Source organism: Molossus molossus, unplaced genomic scaffold (assembly GCF_014108415.1).
Source record: "Molossus molossus isolate mMolMol1 unplaced genomic scaffold, mMolMol1.p scaffold_m16_p_12, whole genome shotgun sequence".
NCBI classification, from domain to species: Eukaryota; Metazoa; Chordata; class Mammalia; order Chiroptera; family Molossidae; genus Molossus; species Molossus molossus.
Genome location: NW_023425347.1, coordinates 23522051 through 23548483, shown reverse-complemented (window position 1 = coordinate 23548483; position 26433 = coordinate 23522051). Strand labels below are relative to the sequence as shown.

Sequence of the window (26433 nt, the reverse complement as noted above, 5' to 3'; positions counted from 1 at the left end):
CATTCAGCTGGTCCTTCTTATGGCATGGAGTTCCTGGAAAACCCCATGAATGGTGCAGAAGAAAGCTAAGGATTGAGTCCCTGTGACTGCCCAGGGTCCGCCACGCATGCGCATGTTATAGGGGCGGCAGGGCAGGGGCTGCATGGTGGGCAGCCGGAGCTGAGAGCCAGAGGCAGGCAGAGCTAACCTGACAAGCATCAGTGCAAGGCCAGCAGGGAGACCTGGTCAGCAGAGGGAGTTTGCTAAGCTTCCTGGGAGCCACTGGCCTGCTGAGAGTTTCAGAGGACAGGCCCTTACTGACATCAGTGGTAGCTGAAGCTGGGAGGGACTAAAGTCCGTGACCCAAAATTAAATGAGAAAAGCTACTCCTCAACCAGGGGTCAGCAGGAGGCAGCAGAGGACAAGAGACTACAGGCACCTACTGTGGCTGACAGGACCACTCAAGGTGCTTTCCAGACCCATCCGGGAGGCCAGGGCATCAAGGGACAGACCAAGAGGGGGGGAGCAGGCCTCCCATGCTCGGTTTGAATTGACTGATTATTTACCTGGAAGAGTTGCATTTTAAACAGGAAGAAACTACCCAGGAACCCTTTTCTACGTATCCGCACCAAGTTTGTCAGCCTATTTTACATACTTCTGTTAACCTGTTTTCCTTTTTTAAACTATTCGTTTTCAAGTCCCTTTATTTTAAATTTCTTTTTTGTTATGCTACTTTGGATTTAAAATTTCATTTTACAAACTTCAAGAGCCTTGAACCTTTTGCTTATTTCCAGACAAGTGGATGTATATCACATTTTATTTTATTTTATCATGTTTTTATTGATTTTTTTTGAGAGAGAGGGGAAGGGGGATAGAAACATCTATCGGCTGCCTCCTGCACACCCCGTACTGAGCATCGAGCCTGCAACCCAGGCATATGCCCTGACCAGGAATCAAACCAGGACTTCTCAGTCCATGGGACGATGTCAATTCACTGAGCCACACCAGCCAGGCTATATCACATTTTAATAATAAAATAATCCTACCTTTGTCGATCTCTTTAGCAAAAACAAAACAAAACAAAAAAACTAAACTCTTACTGGTAGTTTTATTTCTAAAGCCAATCATTAAAATTACTTGCCTTAATAAGTGAAGATGTGTTGTTTGAATTTCCTAAGTTTCACTTTCTATTTTGAGCAAAACCATCAAATATATTCATGTGCTTGTGCTTCTAATGAAGCAAATCTGAAAAGAATCAAATGTGGTAATATAACTATAAAAAGGGAAATCAAGTTTCTGATCACTCACCTCTACTAGGAATATTGAGGCAGCTGGATTATCAGCTATGACTCCCACATTCAGATCATCCTCAAATTTTCACTTTCTTCTCAATATCATTTTCTTCCATGGAACTGTGGCTTTCTTTTGGACCCTACTGTTTATAAATAAGAGTTGGGCCCTGGCCAGTTTGGCTCAGCGGTTAGAGCGTTGGCCTGCGGTCCTGAGAGACCCGGGTTCGGTTCCCGCTAAGGGCACGTACTTCGGTTGCAGTTTGTCCCCGGCCCTGGTTGGTCGTGCGGGTGGCAGCCACTCGATGTGTCCCTTCACGTCAATGTTTCTCTCTCTCTCTCCCTTCCTCTCTCTCCCTCCCACTCTATCTGTACAAAAAATGGAAAAATATCCTCGGGTGAGGATAAAAAAAAAAAAAAGTTGGATTCCTGGGTTCACCCATAAATTCCACCCAGCTCTGCCTTGGCCCGTCACCTCAGCTATATAACTTAACTAGTTACGGTGGTTTTAAAAGGTCTGAAAATTTTAGGCTTTCCTCCTTTTTGCAAAAGGAAGAGCTAATTCCCTTTGCTTCAGTGGGGGCTGGACTAGTGACTCTTTTCTGAAGAATGCAGTGTGGTGGAGGTGACCAAGTGTGACTTCTAAGACCAGGTCCTAGAAGGCACCGTGGCTTGTGTTTGCTCTCTTTGGACCCCTGGCTCTGGGAAGACGACCGGCATACCATGGGGTCTCAGCAGTGTGGGGGGCTGTGCACGGCCAGGAAGCTCCAACAGCAGGAGGGGGCACCCGCAGGTGGTGGGCCCTCCCAGTGCCTCAAGCCTTTGGACAGCGGCAGCTCCAGCTAACCTCTTGACTGCGACCTCATGAGCGACTGGAGCCAGAACTACCTAGGACTACCCCTCCTGAATTCTGGACCCGCAGAAATTGTGTGCGATGATAAATGTTTATTGCTGTTTTAAGCGGCCGAGTTTAAGGGTAATTCATTTTGCCATGCTCGATTAATAACTAGCTTTCCCACTACATATTAAAGGACTAGACAGCAATGCGGGTAAACTGGCATTACATATCATTAAGTCAGCCATGGATGCAAGTGGTACTGAGCTAAGATCTTACATCCTTATGCCTGGTGAAGTGCTCTTCCTGGCAGTCGCTGTGGCGAAGTATTTTAATGCTGGTGTTTGTAAGTAGTTTGGCTTCCTTGTGGTTGACCACACGCTGGGTAAAGATTTTGCTGATTCATTCAACAAGGGTGAGTAATCAATTACACGAAGGTGTGGCTTTGGCTCAGATGTATTTTTCGGAAAATTTTAGTCAAAGAAAAATACATGGACTCTGCTTGGTATTCCTCCAAACTCATGCTAGACTATGAAAAGACAAACAGTAACAGAGAAACCTAAGAACATCTTTAAATGGTTTGGTTCAGGCACAATAACTGTTTTCCAGTTTTAAAATCCAAATAGTTACCCGTGTTTTAGGGGCTGTGAAAGGGTCAAGTTGATTTGTACTATGAAACCAGACTGGGCCTTTTCTCTGTCTTCAAGTTCATCTTTTCTTCTTCCAGTGGCTCCAATTTCAAAACTTACCTTTTTCTTTAAAAGACATTCATTGTTCTATTAATGAGCCTGTCCCTCTCTTCCTGAATAGGGTCCAATAAGGAGTTAAGAGTTCCTTTCTCAGGGACAATCTGGTGCTGAGAACACCTACAGTAAACTCCTGGGGGTGGTGGTTCCTGCCAGTTGGGCTCAGATTACAGTGACTGAGGCAACCCAAGCACCTTCTTGAGCTGCAGTTTCTAAGAACTCGATGCAATAGAGACACCCAGTGAGCCCCAGAGGGGGGGAAATGTCCTGGAACATCCGAAAAATAACAACTAAGTTTTATTTCAACTTAAATTAACTCGTGGTACTCAAATCAACAATAATCACTAATTACACTGTGCCCTTACCTAACCCTAAAGATATTTTTATAAAGTTATTCTTCCCATAAGAAGGTGCCCTAGAAACACAAGGCTATATTTTTGCTATGACAAATGGTGTCCAAATAACTATAAACAAATGTGATGACAATGGTAATAATGTACTCTGGAAATTAACTTAAACGCCTGCCTATACTTAACCATCCAATAAAATATGTTCCAAAACCAGTTTGCTCTCCCAGTCATAATGACAAATGACAGTGTCAATGACCAAAAACCACTGATCTCATACCAATAAAGGGAATGATAATTTGTTCATTTTGTCTTGAACTGTATTTGTATCTGTCAATGTTTATTTAAGTATTGCATAACTGCTGATCACCCCAACCCCTATTTTGTAAATTCAAAGACGTTTGGGGCTTTTCCCCCCTCTCCACTTTTTCCTGGCAGTCTATATAAGTCACTCTTCTGTCCAGAATAGTTAGATCTGATTCTTGATTACTTCAGAAAGGCTATCATAAGCAACTGAGAGTGTTCTGAAGAGATTCTGGAATGGCATCTGCAGATCAGTCTTACATGTTACGCTATGTTCAGCTACTGTTTCACGGATGGCAGGCGGCGCTACTTGCTCTAGCAATGAGTCTGAGCACCGCGACCATGAATCACACACCCTGTCCATCCGCTGTAGTTGACCCACCAATGTTGGTTGGTCTGGGACTTTGACATGTACCACAGCCCTGCTTACACCCCACGGCACGTCACCAGACAGAACGCGAGGAGGAGAAACCGATGGAGTGTGAATGGAATCCCTCTCCCGGGCACTAACCTCTGACCTCCCTCAGCGCTCCATTCATCAGGCACTCAGTGACAACCACCTGCACGTGTGCAGCTGTGCGGACGAAAGGCTATAATAAATATCATATGTTAGGAACAGTGCCTAGTACATAGTGGACCTCAAGGAATGTTGGCTGTGCCTGTTCTTGTTTAAGGGACAGGAGACATACAAATGTGGAAAATCAGATCTGAAACGAATGGCAGAGGATTAAAGACAAACAACGGCTGTTTTAAAATCTCCATTAGACCATCTGTATTCTAAAACACACACACAATCTGTACCAATTAAATACAATAAAGTTGAAAGGGGATATAAATTACAGTTTTTCTTTTTTAAAACAGACAATAGTAAAATACTACAGTCAGCTCACTATACACAAAAATCATGAACAGCAGCTTTTCATTAAAGTCTCCAATATCTCACTCACTTACTGATGCTAAGAACTTCAAGGGACAAGGCGCCGCGGGCTGTGCACCTCTCCCTCACACATGAACCGCTGTCCCTCCAGACCAGCTGTACAGGCATCTACAGAACAGGCACACACAGTGCCTTTGTAAAAACTTCTGCACACACAATCCTTCCCACGTGTCCACTGGCAGAATTTTACACGTGGAGACACGGACAGCAGGGTCATCTGTATTCTGTCATCCGCAAACACGGTGAAGTGGGCACTGAGAGCTGGACAGCTCCTTCCGTCTCGTCAGCATTTTCCAGAATTAAGTACGATAGCAACAGTAAACACCATACCACAACGAAAACCACCAATCCAAACAAAACCACAGAAAGACAAAAATCAACACCCCACCCCACACCCCAATCCAACTCTTGGTATGTTCTCGTGTTTTTTACAGTAATACTGCTTTCCGCACTCTGCCTGCCTTGCTGGGCTGAACCAGGGGATGAGACATGCTGGAGGCAGAGCCCCAGTCACTGTCACCGGTTCTAGTGCGATGTCAAGTCAGCAGGTGGCGGGCCAGGTGGAAGACCAAAGAACAGAGCTGCGAGTTTTCAGTGTGCTTACGAAACAGGACAGAACGGTGCGCGGGGCCTGGTAGCCACGGGGAGATGGCACCAAGCTTGCAGTCAAACACATATGTACACAGAAAACGAGAGTGGACAGCCACAGCGGTCAGTCGTAAGGAAGTTCTTTGGTTATAAAGAACGGCATTCTGTAACCTTTTCTGCAAAGAAGCATTTGCAACCTCGTTCTTAAGCAATAAAGCATCTCATCTGCTTGTGTAGATGAGATCGCCCAAGTTGCTTTGTAACAAAGTCCAGTACCTTATGATTTCTACAAACCACTTTATCTGCATTTTAGTGTGCAGTCCCGTCTGTCTTGGAACAGACATACTATAGATACACATTTCATATACATAATATATATTATTTATAAAAAACCACATTAGTGTATTGACTCCAGGTTCTACAGTAAGAACTGATTAAAATTGTACAAGAAGAAGTTTGTTCGAATCTGTGGAGGATTCTACACAGTGCAGCGTGTAGTAAGTGCAAACATAAATACTGCCACTTAATTAATCCAGGATTTTCGGGTCTCTGGCTTTCTGGAAAAAGCAGAAGCTGTCGATTCACCCAGGTGGCAAAGCACCACTGCTTCTTCTTGCTCAGGAGGGGAGAGGTGGTGGCCCAGGGGCATGGCTTCTCTACGCTGGTCTGAGGTCCCACTGGGCGCAGCATGTTTTAAAGATGAGGCTGGTGCTTTTGAAAGGAGACCCAGGACAACGATGCTGGGGCCTGCGGAGGAAGTGCCTGCTGCCTCTCACCGAGCAGCCGAGGTCGTGCTCCCCTGGAATTCAGAGGCTAGTGAGTTAAAGCTCTGGTCCCCACCGCCCCTCCCCACCCACAGGGACCACCCCCCACACAAGGGGCTCTTCCTAAAGGGACCCACAAGATTCGGCTTACGATGGAACCCAATTCTAAAATTTACAGTATGCGAGGGAGGGACGTGGCCCCAAGGTGAAGTGTCTAGAAAAAATAATGGAAAGCAAGACCCAAAGTTAAAAGTAAAAAAGTGTTATTTCTGGGCCCACATGCTAAGTCATATCAAGGTGAGAACAAAGGTCAAATTTCAGTATTTCAAAATAATTTTTAACTGTTACCGTGTCAAAACAACTTATTAAAACTAAAATAACAGAAATACTACAGCAATGAAGAAAAAGAAAAAAGGTCACCAAAATCACCGTTACCCTAACACAACAAATATTTTCCTAAATTTCACCTTTAAGCCAAGATCTCTGGCAGGGACACACAGTTCAAAAGCAAAACTCAGGCATTCCTCTGTCTGTCGGGTTCCAAACAACCCAGGCAGTGACCGAGGGGGCGCTGTCTGCCTTCCCTCTTCCGTGGGCTGCGGATCTCACTGTGCAGCCCTCGGACCCCCTGCCTCATGTTTCCTCAGCAGAGGGGTTTGTGAAAACCTTATCCCCCAGCCTTCAGCCCAACTGAAGTAAAATCTCAGGGGTGGAGGGCAGGGACTCCTGGGAATCGGAGTCTTTAAGAGGCACCCTCTCCCAACACCCCCAAGGAATTCATTGCACATTTAGGTTGAGAAGCACTGTTCCAGGATGAAGAACTGTCCTCAGGCTTCTTGTCCAAGTCCTTTTTGGACCACTTGGAAGAGGGACTGAAATGCCCATGTAGGCCAGCAATGCAGATTCTGCTTGAAGGTCAGTGTAGAGGAAGCTGAAGACTTTTAAGCCAATGGGTGTTTGGTTGGCAAGAACGATTATGAGTAACTTTATTATTATTCTTAAGTTGGGGAAAGAAGTCCTTTCCTTGATGTAGAAGATCACTGTTTAGGCTTTTGCAGTTTATGAGTGTGCTGTAGAAATGGCCACACACTGAAAATTCAAGGGCTAATATGGAAAACTTGGGTGGGAAAAATCCACCCAACTGAAATGGTAACTTCCTCAGCAAAACAGAGATGGAATGGCACCAGGATTATCTTATCCTTCAAGCCGCTGTCTAGTTCGGCCAGCAAGTTGTTCTGCTAAGCGCTGGCTCCCATACCCCTTACACAGCTGAGCTTGGGCTGTGGGACCAAAACAGTGACTCTAAATGGGTAGAAGTAGTGGCACTCAGGAGCAAAGCGCTCATAAGCAGATAATCTCTTATTTATATAATTTGCTATTTTCCTTAGGAATATTAGCAAAAATCCATTTTGTTCCAATATAGGAATGAAACATAATAAACCAACCTGGGTAACTTACAAAGCTCCAACTTGTTGCCCAAGGAATTCTCCTATACTTCCCCAAAGCACCTTTATCCTGTGGGCACCTAATGACAGCCCTCGATCAATTCTATGATGCACGTTATTTTCCCCCCATTTAACATCTCTGAAATTGTATTGTGTCTTACAGTTGCTGGTTATGATGTGGAAGTATTTCTTAATGATACATAAAATAACGGTGTATCTAACTGGCAAAGAAATCACTAATTGACGAAATAGGTAGACACTACCAGAGTTAAATGTCTCAGGGAATGAACATGATGGCTGACTGATCCTTAGCCACATGAATGCTGAGTTCAACAAAACCCACACACCAGTTGTAAAGGCCACTGCTCCTATGTATTTTCTAGTTCCACTCTGAAACTATGCATGCAGACTTGCTCCCCACATCCAGACGTGAGGCAGCATATGGGTCCCCAGGTGGGTCCATCTTCCCTGTCAGGGGCATCTGCATGGATCTGTCCTAAGTCACTGAGGTGAAGGGGGCTGGTGCACAATTAGGAGTGCTCACTGACAGCACAGGACCCAAAGGAATGCCTCTGGAATTCATTACCTGGTCATTCTCTGCCAAGGAGTGCAGCTGGCCAGGGTCCTGTGGCTCATCTGAGACACTTTTATCGTCCGTTTTCTTCGGCAGGTTCTTCCTACTTGAAATCTCGGCAGCAGTAGAATCTGTCAAAGCATCAAAATCTTTCCCATCTGATGCTCCCATAAACTCTGTGAAAGAATGGTCCTCGAGGATGTCTGTGGTGCGCTCTACGGTCACCTCCCTGGGGCAGAACTCCCGGGCAGCTCGGCTGTCTTTGCTGGAGCAGGCATCTTGTTCTGAGCATGAGCCAGTCCTACAGAATATTCTGGAGTTTTTATCAGGGATGCTTTGGGACGATGGGCTCCCTTTAGCTAAGGCACTGTTTTCCTTGAGTGGCACCACAATTACCTTATCTTTTACCAAGCCTCTTTCTAGCTCTGCCAACTCTTTGTTGGACGATGGTCTGTAATCCTGCACAAGTGATAGTCCAGAATGCTCACCGGAGTCTGCATCTTTCGTCTGAATGGCTAGCTGATCTGAGCTGTCACTAGAGGGGACCACCATGTCGGACAGAGTGGCATTGGAGGCACTGTGGGAAAAGTAGCCACTGGTAATACTGCTGGTGGTAGGGCTACGGGACACTTCTTTCTCCAGGACCCTTGAGTTCGTCAAATCTACTTTAGAAGAAAACCACTCTCTGTTCTCCAGGCTGGCGTTGTAAACACTGAAGTCAGCAAACTCCACCGGCACATAAGGCTGCGAACCTATCAGCTTCCTGTTCAGAGCTTCCAGGTCATTTTCTTCCTCCTCGGAGTCCTACAGAAATGAAGCAGAAGTCAGTCATTAGTTCCTCATAGCAACTGTATTGTTGAGACAAATTTTAAATACTTTACGATTAAAGGCATTCACATTTAATATTGTTGTTTTTTTTCTGAGTTTGGTTAAGTCTTGTCACCTATTATGGACACAGGTATGTTATTCTCAGATATTTGTAAACACAAACCCATTATCTCCTAACATGAAGACTTATTTCTTCTGCACTCACTCCATGCTAAATAGAAACTCTTCCTCCCCTGGTTTAAGAAAAAGGATGGAATAAAGTCAGTGGACCTGAACTAGTCACTCGTGATTAGTCTTCAGTTGGGATGTCCCTTCTCTAGTTAAATGAGAGGTGGACAGCCAGCGAGGAGCTGCTGCTGCACCTGTTCTCAGTCCTCACCTAGGGGACAGTGCGGATAGGGAAGGCCATCTGTGACATGTTTCTGAGCTGTTTTATGGTAGAGAGGGAGTAAAACAAAGCCCCAACAGCAAAAGGACTAAGAACACAATCTCAACGCCCATTCTCAGTATTATACTAAATACTGGAAGGCTGTAAAGTACTAACAATCAATCTGACAATTACCTTTCCAGGGGTTCTGAGAAGCATGGATAGAGGATTTGGCTAGAAGGTGAGGATGATAAGATTTAAATAGAAATCTCCTTTGTCAAATAGCTTTAGAATTCTGACTGTAATGACTGGTAAACTGCAAAAGTGGGTCCTATCAACTCCCTATACTCTCTCTCCAATAAATGATTCTTTTATATTTTGTGGAAAACAATGTAAAACGTGTGGGTATTTTACATTCGAATAAAAACAAATTCTATTTCTATCTAGTCATTTCTAATTAACCTCGTACATTTTTGATGACACAGCAAATAACCCTTTTATCTTTTAACATGTGATTTTCAATCAGCGTTCATCTAGCACCACTATGTGCCAGCCATTGTTCCAAGGACTTGGAAAAACAGTGTTGAGCAACACGGCGTGGTGCCTGCCCTCAGAGAGCTACAACTTTGGATCCTTGTTCTTAGAACTATACTGGACCCTGCCCAGGTGGATGAAAGTTTCCTGGAGCCAAAACCCCAACCTTGCTCATCAGAGAGACACCCGGAGGGGAGAGGGGCAGAGAGGATGGGAGGGGAGACCACACCCCACAGATAGAACAGTCGGTAGTCCACAAACCAACATAAATTTCATCTACTGAATTTTACTGTAATATTTTCTTTTGCATCACATTAGATGCTAAATACCTAAAAATAGTTTTGCTCTTCAGTGCTTTTTAGTTTTAAAAATAACTTGAATATAAATTATTTAAAAGCATCCGTAGTCTTAATTCCTTGGCTAGTCATTAAAGGTGAATATCAAATATCAATGATAAAGTTCCGGAAATTAGCAAAACAAATATTTTGGCAACGCTAATCTCTTGCCATCTTATCTTTAGCTGAATTCCAATTAAGTGGCATTGCTGAACAATGAGTGGGTTGAGTACTTTCTACAGGGTTGGGGGAATGTTTGTAAAGGAGCAGAGATTGAACAATATTGTCTGGATCAGTATCCTTTGTCCATATTTTCTAGATTCTCCACTTGACTTGCTTAGACTCAAAATTGAATGGCAAGTATTTCTAGCTCTTATATTTCCTTTTGACTTGAGTCAAGAAACAAAGTTCCACAAGCCCAGGAGTCCCTGATGCAGTGCATTACTAAAAAGTTAGTTGTTGCCAGGAAAACTAATTTGAAGATGAGAATTAGTACTTTGGGGCCCTTTCCATGCCTAAAGTTATTTCTTCTGAAGCTTGAGGAAAGGGCTGTCATCCTAAAATGAAACAAATGAAATATTCAATCACAAATCTAATGTGTAGAAATAGGTGTACATTTATCAAACTCACAAAGATTAAAAAAATTATTCTTAGCCAGGCCTGTGTGGCTCAGTGGTTGAGCATTGACCCATGCACCAAGAGGTCACTGGTTCGATTCCCGGTCAGGGCACATGCCTGTGTTGTGGGCCCGATCCCCAGTTGGGGGCGTGCAGGAAGCAGCCGATCACTGTTTCTCTCTCATTGATGTTTCTATGTCTCCTTCTCCCTTCCCCTCTCTCTAAAAATCAATAAAAACTTATTTAAAAAATTATTTCTAAAGGATTAGAATGACTTTTAGTAAAACTGCAGAGTCTACAAAAACCCCAAGACGTTAAGTTCAAACAGGGTTCAGTACATACTTATGCACGTGGGGTGGAGGAAGAAGGGCTGAAGCAATGGGGACAGCTCATTCAGAAAAGAGGGAACCAGGTAGAGTGGGATATTTTTAAACAGGTAAAAGGAGACTGAAAGTCTATCAAGTTACTTTCTTCAAAAAGAAAAGAGAGGACTTAGTTGTGTTAAGCTATATGTTAAGGGAATTTGGTGACATAGACTTTTTAACCCATTGTATCTTAAAGAAGACTAAACTCGGCACCTTCCTACTATGTCTTAAAGACAAAAAGAATAAAAACTCTACTTAAAAGTGGATCATAGAATCAAGTTCTCAAGCTTCTCTATAGCTAGTCTTCACAATTTGATTTTTGCAATTTATTTTATGCAGCTGATATTTATCTATAGAAAAAAAAAAACACCTTGATTTTAAGAAGGAATCAAAACCCACATAAAGCAGGGACTCTGCAAGGAGATTCACTTGGTTAAAGTCATTTTCACTCCCACTATAACTGAGTCTGAGTTGTTCACTGGGGAGATGGTCTGTTTTCAAAGACTGTGTTAGGCAAGGGCCCCTAGTACTTCTGTCCATGGTGCTAAAGGGTGGGCGGCCCCTTCTAGAAGAACAGCAGAGGGATGACTGATACTGCACCTTCTCTGGGGTCACTGGGGTTAGCCCAGTTCTGCTGAGGGATAGAGCATTTGTTCTTACACTCATTGACTCTGAGACCTTGGGCAAGTCACTCAACAAGTCTTTCGTTTCTTCTTACGTGAAATGAGAGAAATAAACCACATGCTGTGTATGCAAGATCTAAGAGAGGGAATAATGACTTTTTCCTGCTCTTCTCTCTGCTTCATGACCTAGATAGACTCCAAATGCCTATCGTTGCCTTTATCTTAGTCCTACAAAACACGAAGTACATGTATTAAACGATAAAATACTGCTCTAAAGGACCAAGCATAGCTATATTCACTATATTTTATGTGAAATTATGGGTTACTTTGGTAATTAGATGAGCTTAAAAAAAAAGGGACAATGTCTCAATATTGCTTCTCAAAAATGATTTAAAACTTCCTTGATCAGAATGAACCAAGGACACACTCTCTGACTTTTCAGGGATGGAAAAAGAAAGTCAATTAGGAACAAAGGAATAAAACAGTTTATATCCATTTATAAGGGGAGAAATAAAATTAAATCTCCCTAAAGAGAAACTAGTACCTCAGGTTGAGCAAGTAATACCCTTAAAATCTACCAAAACATCCCGGAAAAGCTGCCACCTGAAATAAATCAAACCACTGAATAGCTTCGGAGGTGAAGATGCTCTGAGCCAGACTTCTAAGGAGAGTAGAGGCCAATCCAAGTGAAACGGTACTGTCAAGTCCTGCTTAGTGGACTACCCGGTGTGTTCCATTACGTGCAGTCTAACAGCTGCTTGGGACTTCCTGGGTCAAGATAATCTGGTTCCATCCTACCCTCTGCTAGTCAGAACTCTGGAGATAGGTTTTATTTTAAAATACTGAAAGTATAGAAAATAACTATTAGGCAAACTCTGAAAACAGTGAGACAATCTACTGGGCAGCCCAGAAGAGTCATCCAGTTGTCCTTTTAAAAAAAAAAAAATTTTTTTTTATCCTCTCCCAAGGATATTTTTCCATTTGCCTTCAGATAGAGTGGGAGAGAGGTGGGGGAGAGAGAGAAACATCGATGTGAGAGAGACACTGGCTGCCTCCCGCATGATCCCGATCAGGGTTAGGATCAAACTGCAACCTAGGTTATGTGCCCTTGACTGGAATCGAGCCTGTGACTCATTGGTCTTCGGGCCAACGCTCTAACTGCTGAGGCAAACCAGCCAGGGCATCCATCTAGCTGTCTTTTAATGTGTTCTACCAAAGATTACCTATTGTTAAAATGAGTTTAAATGTAGTGCCTGTGCATTATGGTGATAAGGGCCATGTCAACAAACAGATCCAATCAGCCATAGCGCCAGAGAATTTGAGGGTAACAAAGCAGCCACCTGGCCTTTCCAGCCCATGCTGCAGCCTGTATTAATTAAGCAGGGGGTGGTCAACTAAGTGACTGAGCAGCTCATTAGGATTTGGAGGAGCAGCTGCTATTGTGCACTCTCCTCTCCAGGAGGAATTAGGATGGGGATTTGGGGCTAGAGTGACAGGGAGAACACAGAGGCAGAGGCAGCAGAGAGGGACAGAGAGGTGAGGGGAAATGGTGCTTTTTCTCCTTCCTTCAGTGCACAGGAGGAATGAGAAGCTCATTTCCTAAGACCCACCAGCACCCCAAACATGCAGCAGAGTGGCCAAGTGCATATCCAGAACCAGTCCGTTTCACACGGTGTGTATTAGCAGCATATCCCCGAACCGTTCAAGGACCTCACGTAATGAGCTTCTGGAATGGATCTGACGCTGTGCAGCTGGGAAAGGAAACTTCCCCCACTCTGCCCACAAAGCAGCCCCACACAGCAGCGGCGTCAAGCAGACCCCTCGCTCCAAGCTGCTGTACTTTTCCGAAGTCTAGGAAAAGCTGCGTGAGAGTGACGGCCTGGACACAAAATGAGAGCATTCTTTCCAGGTCTGAGAATACTGTCGTTTTCGTCTTTTTAAATTGAGGTCGCATTTATAATTCGAAGTGCCTGGTACACAGTGTTGTGAAAACGATTCCTTAAATTTGTAATCTGTAAACCAAGTTCCGGGGAATGAGATTTCACAGGCAGAGTTTCAGCCTACCTGTAGTACAGTACAGACAAGCCGTCCTGAACGCAGGACTGATACGAAGGGGTGTGGAATGTGTTTAGCGAGCGAGTTTACAAAGGCTATCTGGGATGCAGAGACGGCGACGATGACGGCGACGATGGACTGCAGTGTGGCTACAAACTACAGAACACTCTTGGCAATCGCATGGAGCAACATGAAGAAAGCTTGCAAACATACCCACCGCTAAGTGTACGATTACTTACTCCAAGTAAATGCAATTCCTCTAGGTAGATTAACTTCAGAATCTGGCCAGTAGGTACAGGCACATCAGAAAGATTCAATATTAGTTAAAGTGATCTCTTTATTACCTTTTTCTAAAGTCTAGAATCATGAAAGGTACGTTTTCCCTTTTTCTAAGCAAATTTACACTAAGCAAAAAATATATAAATAAATTAAATAAAATAGAATGACTACTTAGGGGGGGAAAAATCACAGGTCACGGCACATTCATGCAAAGTTTCATTACCTATGGTCACATTTAAAAAAAAAAAAAGACCCAACACATATCTTAATTTTTTTTGAGGTATTTGGGTGATTTTCTGTGAAAGGGCCTTAAACCCACCACCAGGCAATATGACAGAAATGGTTCCAGAACTTACAAGCTTCTTCTCACGTTTGCTATTGTGTTCTACTGGCATGCTGCTGCCATTGCTTCCTGAGGGTACAATGCAGCCAGGGTTATGTGCCTGAGGTGGAGACATGCTCTGCAAAGGTTAAGACACACAGATGCATCACACACAGGAGACGATGACAGCCAAAATACACATTAAGTTCAAGCACGTTAGAAAAGCGATGCAAACACCTTTATTACTTGTGAGTAATGCAGCAAACAATTTTGTAGGCAAGAGTTAAACTAATGAAATCTGACAAGACTATACACAGTTTCCATGGCAAAGAGCATAATTGGTTTTATCAAATTAAAAAAAAAAAGAAAGCCTTTAATATTTTCAAAACACCTAGGGAATATCTCTTTCTCACTTGAAAAATAAAAGAGACCTTGAAAATCCATAGACACAAAGAAAACAACAGCAATTACAAAAAGTAAAAAATTCTACCATGACCCTGTGTGCTTGAGAAAGAGGTATTCCAGAAGAGCATCCATGAAGTGATCACACGTGTATCTACATGCAGCATCCAACTTGTTAGTGCAAAGGTTACTTCTCCACAGGCAACACCATTGACTTTTTCTATCTCACATGGTACAAACCAGTCAAGCATTTACCTCCTGGCTTAGAAGAGGTCTTGCTTCAAGAGCTAGCCGTTTCTTATGCTCCTCTTTTACAGGCATTAGGGGCTTGAAAAACTTTGGTGGCTGAGGAGAGAATGCTTTAAAAGGGCTGACTGTTAAGGCATGAGGATTCTCCGATGTACAACCTGGGGACGACAAAGAGACACAGGTTTATAGGCACAGAGCGCTTTAACCAACCCACAGGAAGCAAGACATAACCTAACCACAGGAGTATCTGTTACAACAAAGACATTAATATGCTAATATAGGGCTAAGCATGAAAACAGAGGTAGACAAGAATGCAGATATATCTACAAAGTCACAGAGAGTCATCAAAGAAATGAGAAACCAAAACTTCTACCTTCTTTTTAAGATCCAGTTCAGGAGTCACTTACCAGACCAACTTTGACTCATGCTGCTTTTGTTTCTCTGAATTCTCAGAGCCCATTATCTGCACATGCATTTTTGGCACTTTTATCATTTAATGTCTAATTTTCTATGCACTTTGTTTCCACAGTTAGATTTTAAGATCAATAAATGGGACCTTTTTGTGTCTTTTATTGCATACAGCAAGTAGAGGCTCAGTAAATGATGAGTGAATACTGTATACATTTTTTTTTTCCCCTCACCTGAGGACATTTTTGCATTTATCTTTAGATAGAGCAGGAGGGAGAGAGGGTGGAAGAGAGAGAGAGAAACATCAATGTGAGAGAGACAGATTGACCGGTTGCCACCCACACGACCCCAACCGGGACCAGGGACAAACTGCAACCGAGGTACATGCCCTTAGTGGGAACTGAACCCAGGACTCTCTGGTCCACAGTCCAATGCTCTAACTGCTGAGCCAAACTAGCCGGGGCCTGTATACATTTTCTTGCACGCCCCCTTTTTCCTTAAGCCACCCTGCTCCATATAACTGAGGAAGGACAATTTTCTTGCTTTTACTCATTTCTCACATTTTTTGGCCTCTTTTTCTCTTCCCACATATTCTCCCAGCACACTGGTACAATGGCCCTCAGGTAAAATACAAGGTATAAGATAACAGAGCTGATTTACATATCCACAGACCCCTGTTCCCTCAGGGCACTGAAAGATTATAATATTTAGGTAATAAATTTGTTAATGATCAAATTCCTTTCTGGTATCTTTTTAAAAATTGCTGTAGGGCTGGGCCAGTGTGGCTCAGTGGATTGAGGGTCATCCCATGGACTGAGAGGTCCCAGCTTGATTCCTTGTCAGGGCACATGCCCGGGTTACAGGCTCGATCCCCAGCGAGGGGCGTGCAGGAGGCAGCCAATCGATGTTTCTCTCTCACATCGACATTTCTCTCTCTCCCCTTCCTCTCTCTCTAAAATAGCAATAAAAACATATTTTAAAATAAATAAATAAACAAATAAATAAAAATTGCTTTAGGAATTAGAGACGTGTTCTTCTACAAAATCCTTTAATTTGAGTACAAAACATGACAGAGGTGGATACTCTTTGGGTGAAGAATGAAGTCTAATCATAATGTAATAAGATTCATGTGTGTCTCAAAACTGATTTCCAACTCAGGAAATTATGTATGAAAAATGATTTGACTATCTAAAGTGTTACACAAAAGGCCTATTATTATTTGAATGGTATATTGGATACAAAGCAAAAAGAAATGAAATAAGAGAACATGATACATTCCATTCAAGAAGACAGTTTCGGATTATCTAGCAAACCAGAATTTCAGCTTCCTGTATTATTATTTGCCATCCATAAAAGAATTTTACTCCATGCTTTTCCTAAGGAAGTGTAAAGAAACAACACAGAAAAACAATCTCACCACTACCTTCTTTACTCCTTCGAGGCGAATCCCTGGGTAAAGTTCCATAACACGCTACATCTTGGTAACTGGAGCTGTAGTCAGACATGTCTAACTGGTTCTCTGGCCAACCCTACAAGGTAAAAATATGGGTTAAGCGGTAATGAAGTTCTTTTAAAATGAGAAATGAAGCCCAGATTTGAGAGCTTTTTTCTTTTTTTAAATGGAATGGTAATATGTACTCTTCTCTGTTTTTATTATGAAGTATTTTAAACACACAGAAAAGTCCTAAATACGACAAATACTGTCATACCCAAGGCATACCTAAAGTTAATAAATTTTAATATTTTATTGCATTTGTTCAAGATTTAATAAAATCATTACAAATAGAATGATCTACAGGTGCCCTTCATCTTCCTCCCTCCCCAGAAGCAGCCACTTTCATGAATTTGATGTGTATCTAAGAAGACTAGATAATTTAAAGACCAAACTTAAATACTTTTTAGAGGGAAATGGTTCCATCAATCATTTTTCCTGGGTAGCAGGCACACGCTGGGACTGCCCCAGGCAAACTAGGTGATATGGATACTCTAAATATACCTGAGATTTAAAAGTATCAAACTGGCATAAAATATTGGTATCCTAAAGGGAGAAACTCCTCTCGTATATCATATAAGCTTATTTAATTTACTTCAACTTCTCAGGAGTTAGTTGCCTCTAAGGACTAAAATTTTAAACTTCTTGAGGACATAATCTGAATCCACGGTCCCTAGTTTAGTAATTTATATATGATATGTGGTTAAGAGATGTTTGCTGAATAAGATAATGTTGCAAATGCCCTTCATTTTAAATCCCTAATTTTACTCACTTGAAATAATTGTGATTTTGCTATGGTGAATGTAACACCTTCTTAAATCATTTAGCTTTAGACTCATAAACACAGATGTTCAATGACGTGTGGTATTATCCTCCTACGGAAAGCAGTATTATGCTAGGTAACAATGTAACACTCAGAGTGCACAGCAACTTCACATCAAGTATTTGAACTTGGAAATAAACATGTGGAGACAATGATCTGTATAACATTAAGATGGGAAGTCCAGAAATTTTAAAAACACCAAGACATCCTAACTGTCTAGATTTAGAGACTGCTAATAACTTAGTCATGCTCACAAGTACACACCTTATCATCTTCATCAAAGCCAGAAAGGTCTGGTCGACTGGAGGAGACCTATAAGAGATTAATAGTTTTACCAATGTGGTTTATATATTTAACATAAATATTATATATACAAGTATAAAGAAATATGATGTCACATATAAAGGTGAAGCCTGTATGACCATCTATCTCCCCTCTATTTTATTTCTTCTCTCCCAGAAGCAATGACTACCCTAAATTCGGGGTTTATTATTCCCATATAGGTTTTATATAATTACATGCCTATAAAAAACATAGAGCATTATTTTGCATATTTTTATAATTCATATAAATTTTGTCTTACTACACATGGTCTTCCTCAATAGTTTAATAATGTATTTGTCGTATTCTAGATGGACATCCAGGCTGCTTCTAATTTTTTTCATTATAAACTATGATGAAATAAAAGTTGTTGCTGCTGCCCCTAAATACCACTCTTGACATGTGTACCAGTACTGACATGCATATTATTTCAGCATCCTTTAGTCCTAAATGCATCCCATGTATCTCTGAGAATCTCTGAGCATATATTAAGGCATGGAATCTCTAGCTGTAGATGAGGTATGTGCCCCTTGAGCTCTGTTCTTCCAGAGGAATTTTAGGATCAGCTTATCAAATTGTAAGACAAATTATGTTGGGCATTCATAGATCAGTTTAAGACATGTGCCAATTTTTTGATATTGTGTATTCCCATCACTTAACACAGTCTCCCCATGAGTTGAGTCCTTCTTTGTGGTGATAGCTGGATCCAGGTTTTCTATTTCTTCTTGATTCCTTTTTTTGCAGGAAATTTCCATTTTGTTTAAATTTTACATTTACTGACATAATATTATTCATGGCTTACTCTTATGATGTCTAAATCTATTCTCTCTGTAGTGATAAGCCCCTTTTTATTTCCAATATTTGTATCTTCTCTCATATTTTCTTTTCTGCCCCAACAATATAACTACAAGTCAATCCATTTGACCAGTCTTTTAAAAATAACCACTTTTCAGTTTTGTTTTGTTTTCTATTTGATATGCCTCTGTCTGATCTTTATTTCCCTCTTTATTGAATTTATAATTCTGCTCTAATACTTATTACCTTCTTTTAAAAAAAAATCTGATTTTTTTCCAACTTTAAAAAATTGTATCCATAAATATTTCTCTGTGAATCTCTTAAAAATTAGGAATTTTTCCTCCCTCTTTAAAAACCATAACCATAATACAATTATCACATCTTAAAAAGTAATTCCTAAATAGTATCAGATATCCAGTCAGTGTTAAAATGTCTCATAAATATTTTCACAGTTAATTTTGAATCCGGATCAAAATAGGTCACACATTGCAATTGGATATATCTGGTCTCTTTTAATTTATGTTTTCCCTTTTCTCTAGGTCATTCTTCCTGTAAAGTTTCCCACAGTCTGGATTGTGCTAATTAAATCTGTGTGGTGTCATTTAACATTTTCCTCTATCCCTTGGAAATATTAGTAGTTAGATCTAGAGTTCTGGTCACATTTAAGTGTAATGTGTGTATGGGGGAGGGTTGAATACTTCATAGGTGTTTTTTCTTTCAATTGTAGGATAGATGTTTCCCTCATTGTTTCTTAACTCTTCTTTTTAATATAAGAACTACACATTTCCTAATAGTAGCTCTCACTCTTTCATTTTCTCTACTGTCTAGTATTTGTAAGAGTCCACTAAAGGCCCAGTCATGTTACACAGGGGTGTTCTCAGGTGTGCGTCCCGAGATCAGAGGAACAAGTGTGGCACTTTGGGGTGCCCACACCAGTGCCGAATGTCCTATTCACACCTATAAAGCCCAGCCCCCTGTCCCCTCGTGTGTCACAGCCGACTCTGAGACCCAGGACGCGCCCGGCGGGTGTGCTCACATTATGCACGTTCGGTGTGCTGAGGCTCCTCCGCAGGTGCCGAGCTTTCGTGGAAAGTGCTTCTTTGACCGTGACTGCCTGTAAATTCGAAAATAACATTAATTTTGCTCCTTGGATGACAAAAGTAATATATGTTTATTGTGGATGACTTAGAAATATAGAAGTAAAGATCATTTCATTCCTGCACGCCACCTGCTCCCCCAGATTTACAAAACCGGTAACTTTTTGAACCCTCTACTTTTTTTGCTCAATTTGTCAAAAACAATTTTCATAAATAAAACCAGGAAAACTGCTGAACTAAAGACATTTATATGCTATACATTTTTTTTAAAAGTGAGCAGAGGAAACAAGAAATACCTCCTACTATCTATCTCACAAAACTACAATAAACTTGGATGCTGTGTGTTTTACTTACGCAGCAATTTAGGTGGGTCTTTACTAAAAGAAGATTTTTCTGACAAATGCCAATCTCAGTCCTCTTGTCGCTCAAAACACACTTTCCATAACTTCAACTACTGCTTCTAAGAAACAACACGTCCTGTCTTACAGTCCCACTACCCAGTGGATTTTCACCTGAATGCCATGCTGTTGCCCCAGAGTTAACCTGAATCTGAAAATTAGGGAACTAGTAATAGAATATGGTTAAGCGTATGGACTTTAGAGTCAAGCTTTCTGGGTTTACATCCGACTATACCACTTCCTAGCTGTGTACCCTTGGGCAGGCCAGCTGACTTGTGGTAACTTCCGTTTCCTCATTTACAAATGGGAATTATAACAGCATCTACCTCATAGGGTTATCATGAAGATTAGATACATTAATGCATCTAAAGGACTTAGTCACAGTGCATAAGTAAAAGGTCTTTAATAAAATGTAGCCATGCCCTGGCCAATTTGGCTCAGCGGTTGGAGCATCGGCCTGCAGACCAAAAAGTCCCAGGTTCAGTTCCCGCTAGGGGCATGTACCAAAAAAAAAAAAAAAATCAATAAAATGTAGCCATTATTTGAATTTTTGTTTTACTTTGTCAAAGTAACTATTTTGTCTAAGGAGATCTCTACTCAAGTTTTCCTTCTTGGATAGATGTAGAGAGAAGGTGTTTGATAAATCAATTCATCTTTGTCCATTGGGATGAAGGCTGGTGACATCGCTGTAGTTGTTACTTGCCTGCCGGAGCCGCTCAAGGCTCAGAATGTTCTCCACCTGCAGCACGCCACGTGTGTACTTCTCAATGTATGTTTCACCATCTGACGTGCCTTCGTTTTCACTCCTCGCTGCCATGAGAGCCAGCGTCTCCCGGTCCTCAATCTCCTCTGTTGCCTGAAGTGACAAGAAGACAGTATGAACATTATTTCTAATCAGAACTGTGGTGAGAAAATGCATGGTTTTAAGAATTAACATTCTCCATTACTTCTATCGTGATCTTTTAAAAAAGTAATGTGGCCCTGGCTGGTTTGGCTCAGCGGTTAGAGCGTCGGCCTGCGGTCCAGAGAGACCTGGGTTCGGTTCCCGCTAGGGGTGCGTACCTCGGTTGCAGTTTGTCCCCGACCCTGGTGGGGTCGTGCGGGTGGCAGCCACTTGATGTGTCCCTTTCACGTCAATGTTTCTCTCTCTCTTCCGCCCTTTCTCCCTCCCACTCTATCTGACTAAAAAATGGAGGAATGTCCTTGGGTGAAGATTAAAAAAAAAAAGTAATATGTATTTTACCTTTGGTATATTGGATACTATTTCATAGGTTACACCACAGGAATAAAATATATTTTTCAGTGACATTCTCCTCTTCAAACTCTGGGTGAAACTCTGGTAGAAAAAGAAAGCTGAATTAAGCAATGTGGAAATACAAGTTATTTCATTTTTTATAAATTGTGAAAGCATTTGGTACAGCTACAACATTCAAAATAGAAAAAAAAAAAAAATGGAACAGAAAAACATCATTGTGTCTGTCCCCGAGGCACAATGATGTCCAGTTGTTATTTGGGCAGATTATAGAATTTGCAGTCTATTAAGGGATTATTTGTTTGTTTGTTTTTTGTGTGGTTGCTTCTCTCTCCCATTTGCTGCCTTTCTTTGCTGTCAGGGTTTAATCAGTCTATCTTGGCACAGTCAGAGGATCTGGACAGGATCCATTTTGCCAACAGTTCTCCTGAGGTGAGAGCAGGGTTGGCACTCGGATAGGCATGTGTTTGGAGCCTGCATTTTGTCCTGGTTTTGTCAGTAATTCTCTTGGATCTGGCGCTTAACCCTTTAAATAGTGAAATCTCAGAGCTCTACTCTCTGCTAGAATTACGGGTCTCAAATCAGCCGCGGTGGAAAAGCCCTTATGGGTGACATAATCCCGCTATCCTCAGAGCCCTCATTGTGGATAAAGGGAATCAGACTGGAACATGGCCAGCGTGGTAACAATCTGCTTGTCCACTGTGTTAACTACACAAACACTACTTAGAAGGAAAAAACTTCAAGCTCATCTATGGAACCGCAGAACCAGGCCCTGTATACCTGTTTGTTGTAAATATTGGCTGCAATTCGTTTTCGTAACACTAGCTCCATCGCAGCCGGGTGGCTGAGCTGGACTGTGGTCTTCACTATCAGGTAAATCCTTTCATTCTGGGGAGTGACCCTGTTCAAGTGAACAGAATCATGCACCGAGGAGTCCCAAGAGGCTATGGCTGAAACCTAAAAAGGGAGAAGGATGGAAGATGCAAGCAAGTCACAAGTCAGGTCGAGCAGTTCTGTATCACCCAGTAGAGAAAGAAAAGAAATGTAACTCGACTGAATAATATTTTTCCTCACCTTTTTTGAATGACAATCCACAAGTTCTATTTTTTAAAGTTCCCAGCCCTCTTCTCCAAAGCAGAGCACAGTAAATTAATGGAAAACAGGCCACAGGCAAATACATTAGTCTGAAGCCCTTAAAAAGAACCTTAAGGGTCAATTACCTCCTCATCACTGTGCTTTATGATGGGCAGGTAGAAAAACTGGCTGCCATGCTCCTTGGGCAGGATGGAGTTCACGCCCGATGCATGGGGGCCCACAAGCTGTTCATTGGCACTGAGGTCATCCGCTAACAAGTCCAGGGCACAGAAACAAAAGTTGGGGGGGGGGGTCAGTTTTTAATTAAACACCAAATAGATGAAGTTTACATATAACACATTTAATTTTTTTTCTTTCATTCCTTATCCTGAAGTTGATATAGAGGCTCCAATACTCACAACAGCTTTTTATCCTTTACAGAAATAACTATAGAGCCAAAAAAGTGCCTTTGTGAGTCTCCTACAAAATGGACTGAATCTATTCTATATGTAGTTCAAGAAGCAAATATTTTTATTACATACACACACATTAAACTTTTGCTGCTTTCTGATATCAATTCTTCCTGTAATTTGTTGTTGTCCTACTTATGTAACTTGCTCTAAATTAGAAATTTGAAAAGTTCAGTTACTAATTTAGAATCAAAGTTCTGAGCACTTGAGAGATATATGATCATCTTCCAATGCTGTACCAAAAGCGGGATTCACCCTTCACTTATCTCTGTACGTGGTCATCCAGTTTTTGCTTGTATACCTCTGATAATGGGGGACTCACTGCTTCCCTGAGGTACAGTCTATTTCTAGCCTTTTAAAAAAAATTCTTCATATAAAGAGCCAAGCCACCCTGGTCGGTTTGGCTCAGCGGTTAGAGCGTTGGCCCACGGACCAGAGAGTCCTGGGTTCAGTTCCCACTAAGGGCATGTACCTCGGTTGCAGTTTGTCCCCGGCCCTGGTTGGGGTCGTGTGGGTGGCAACCAGTCGATGTGTCGCTCTCACATCAATGTTTCTCTCTCTCTCTCTCTTCCCCCCTCTCTACCTCCCACTGTATCTGAAGATAAATGCAAAAAATGTCCTTGGGTAAGGATAAAAAAACAAACAAAAAATAGATTAAAAAAAATAAAGAGCCAAAGCCAATCTCTTCATGTCTTCCATCCCTCCGTTACTGGTCGCTGAGAGGCGGTGTGCTGAGGACCACAGGGCCCTGCAGAGGGGCCTGCCAGAGCCAGCCTGTCCCACACTCAGCAACTCTACTTCTGTATTCTACACATGGGGTTCCCTTTGAGATTTCATTCTGAAAGTGAATTTTACTAATAAAACATATTAGAAACCACTGTTCTAGATTCACCTGGGTTTGATCTAACTGCTATAGTAAAGGACAACCCTCAATGCAGGGTGACTGTGTGATCATGTTCTGGCATCAACACTACTGCAGTGGGGGCAAAGGACACCAGTCAGAAATGCAGATGCCGCCCTGGCCGGTTTGGCTCAGCGGTTAGAGCGTCGGCCTGCGGTCCGGAGAGACCCGGGTTCAGCTCCCGCTAAGGGCGCGTACTTCGGTTGCAGTTTGTCCCCGGCCCTGGTTGGTCGTGCGGGTGGCAGCCACTCGATGTGTCCCTTTCACATCGATGTTTCCCTCTCTCTCTCTTCCTCTCTCTCCCTCCCACTCTGTACAAAAAATGGAAAAATGTCCTCGGATGAGGATTAAAAAAAAAAAAAAAAAAGAAATGCAGATGCCTAGGCCCTTGCAAAGACTGAAGAGTTCAGAGCCGTAACTGCTTTAATGTTTCCATATGAAGTTCTCAATTTCCCAAGTGCTCTCTCTTTAAGGTTAAATATCCACATCTCTCTTCTGGTGATCCTACATGTCATGGCCATATATATTTGGTTGGACCAACAATGTCACCTAGATAAGTCATATGAGTAAATAGAAAAGTGATTAAAGATCATAATCATGTGGGTCCTAACAGATCACAAACCTTAATTAAATGTGACAATCCCTAGAAGGTTAGGGGTCTACTTACCGTTCAAATCGAGGAAGAGAACTGGTATGTGCGTTTCCATTCCAGAGGGAGGGATCCTAAATTTAATAACAAAAGTTAATCATAACCAAATATTTTACATCTTGTTAGGTAATGTGACAGCACAGAAGGCACGGGTACAGAAGGGAACTACTGTGGAGATACAGTTCCATTAATGAAACATTTTCACATTTCTTGACGTTCCATGGGAATGTATATGTAAATTATATATATAATGAAATGCCAGTTATATGAATTACATGTAATTAACTGAGACAGATTATTTGAAGGCTTTCTAAAAATAAACCTAGTGATGAGAAAAAGAAATAGGACATTGTTAAAATGGGAATAGGGGACAGGATAAAAAAACCAGTGGAAGTAAACAAAAGAGACAATATTCAAAACTCAAAGGAGAGCCCGGCCAGTGTGGCTCAGTGGTTGAGCATTGACCCATGTACCAAGAGGGCGCCGGTTCGATTCCCGGTCAGGGCACATGCCCAGGTTGTGGGCCAATTCCCAGTGGAGAGCATGTAGGAGGTGGCCAATTGATGTTCTCTCTCATTGATGTTTCTATCTCTCTCTCCCTCTCCCTTCATGTCTCTCTAAAATCAATAAAGAAAAAAAATTTAAAAAAAGAAGAGAATGAAAGATGTGTGAGAGGAGGTAGAGTTGTGTGCAGGAAAACCCAAAGCAGTGTTTTATCAAAAACGTGCCCATCTGGATCAGAGTCAGCTTGGGGGCCTCTGAAAATGAAAGTCCTGGGCCCACCCTTTTTCTTCCAAGTCAGGATAATTAGGAAGGGGACCCAGAACTCTACATTTTACAGGTGAGGTAAAACCATCTAGCGGGGACCTCAAAGAGCGGAACACAGCTGGGACTGAGCTGACTATCGTAAGTGGACGGCCCACGGGCTGCATGTGGCCCACTGGACTCCAGCACAGAGGAGACGCTGCAGGGAGAAACATCAGGTTGCAAACGATGTGCCTGCAAATTCAGATTTTCTCGTTACACAAGACCATGGAATCAAGTACACTTCTATTTATCATTATAGTCACCAATAACATCACTAATGTTTCCACGCCTAAGAGATTATCTGGGCATGTACGTTGTGTGTAAAAAGAAATCTGGTTTCTTTTAAATGCCTAGGCCATACTCTTACAATCTGAATGAAAACAAGCAGCAGCAGCAGTTACCCTTAATGAAAGGGCACTATAAATAAGGTATTTTGTGTATCATCTCTAATCTTTACCATAGTACCAGAAAGGTGGCTCCATTAATGACTAGGAATAAAGCCTCAGAGAAGTTATGCAAACAACACTTGAGAGCTACGGCTGGAACCTATATCTAGATCTATTTGACTGCAGAGTCTAGGATATCACCCTGTTTCTTATGAGCATGAGGACTGACACAGCAATCGATTGACTGATTGTAGTTTAGATACATCTTCCGCCCTCTCCAATCACACCCTGGAAACACCCTTCTTTTGAGCCAAACTAGAATTTCTGGAGCTCAGAAACCCATATCCAGGTTGCTCGCACAGAGGAGTGTGGTATTGGATTCCTGGCCAGGGCACCAACGCTCTCTGGCTTCCTGTGAGAGGAGGTGGCGAGGGGGGTGGGGCACAGAAAGGCAGCACTAGAGATGGGCGCCCCTCCCCTGGGCAGCTCATGGAACACTTCCTGTGATAATCCTGGGAAGTCACTTGTGTGACTCTTGCCACAGGTCATCTGAGACGTCCTGTCAGGCCTGCACAGAAGGAAGGGTGGACTCACCAGTCGGCAGGCGCCCCGGGGATCCCACTGCCTGGCGCTGGCACCAGAACTGCATTCCTCTCCTCCGTCAGCCCCACCCACTGCTCCACGAGCCGGGCTTCCCGCTCCACGTCATCCTCAGTTTTCTCTGTGGGGCAAATGAGGGGATGAATACCAAGAAGGGAGAAGGTACAATTTCCACAT

At 42.3% G+C, this 26433-nt stretch overlaps 1 protein-coding gene across 3 annotated transcripts in view; it reads right to left on the bottom strand.

Moving 5' to 3' along the window:
• Positions 1-4290: 4290 nt before the first annotated feature.
• KIF13A (kinesin family member 13A) overlaps positions 4291-26433 on the bottom strand; it is a 208697-nt gene continuing 186554 nt past the window's right edge. For 2 of the 3 annotated variants that reach the window (XM_036255369.1, XM_036255371.1), the window contains 14 exons: positions 26251-26377; positions 24482-24537; positions 22590-22714; positions 22150-22326; positions 21361-21453; positions 20821-20973; positions 19659-19736; positions 17771-17818; positions 16609-16720; positions 14790-14941; positions 14167-14271; positions 13771-13812; positions 7820-8611; positions 4291-5823 (listed from right to left, as the gene is read on the bottom strand). In XM_036255369.1, the coding sequence (XP_036111262.1) occupies positions 5797-5823; positions 7820-8611; positions 13771-13812; positions 14167-14271; positions 14790-14941; positions 16609-16720; positions 17771-17818; positions 19659-19736; positions 20821-20973; positions 21361-21453; positions 22150-22326; positions 22590-22714; positions 24482-24537; positions 26251-26377 (2087 nt within the window). In that variant the 3' untranslated portion in view covers positions 4291-5796. The remainder of the gene's footprint in view (positions 5824-7819; positions 8612-13770; positions 13813-14166; positions 14272-14789; positions 14942-16608; positions 16721-17770; positions 17819-19658; positions 19737-20820; positions 20974-21360; positions 21454-22149; positions 22327-22589; positions 22715-24481; positions 24538-26250; positions 26378-26433) is intronic. The other variant, XM_036255370.1, reaches the window with a different exon arrangement.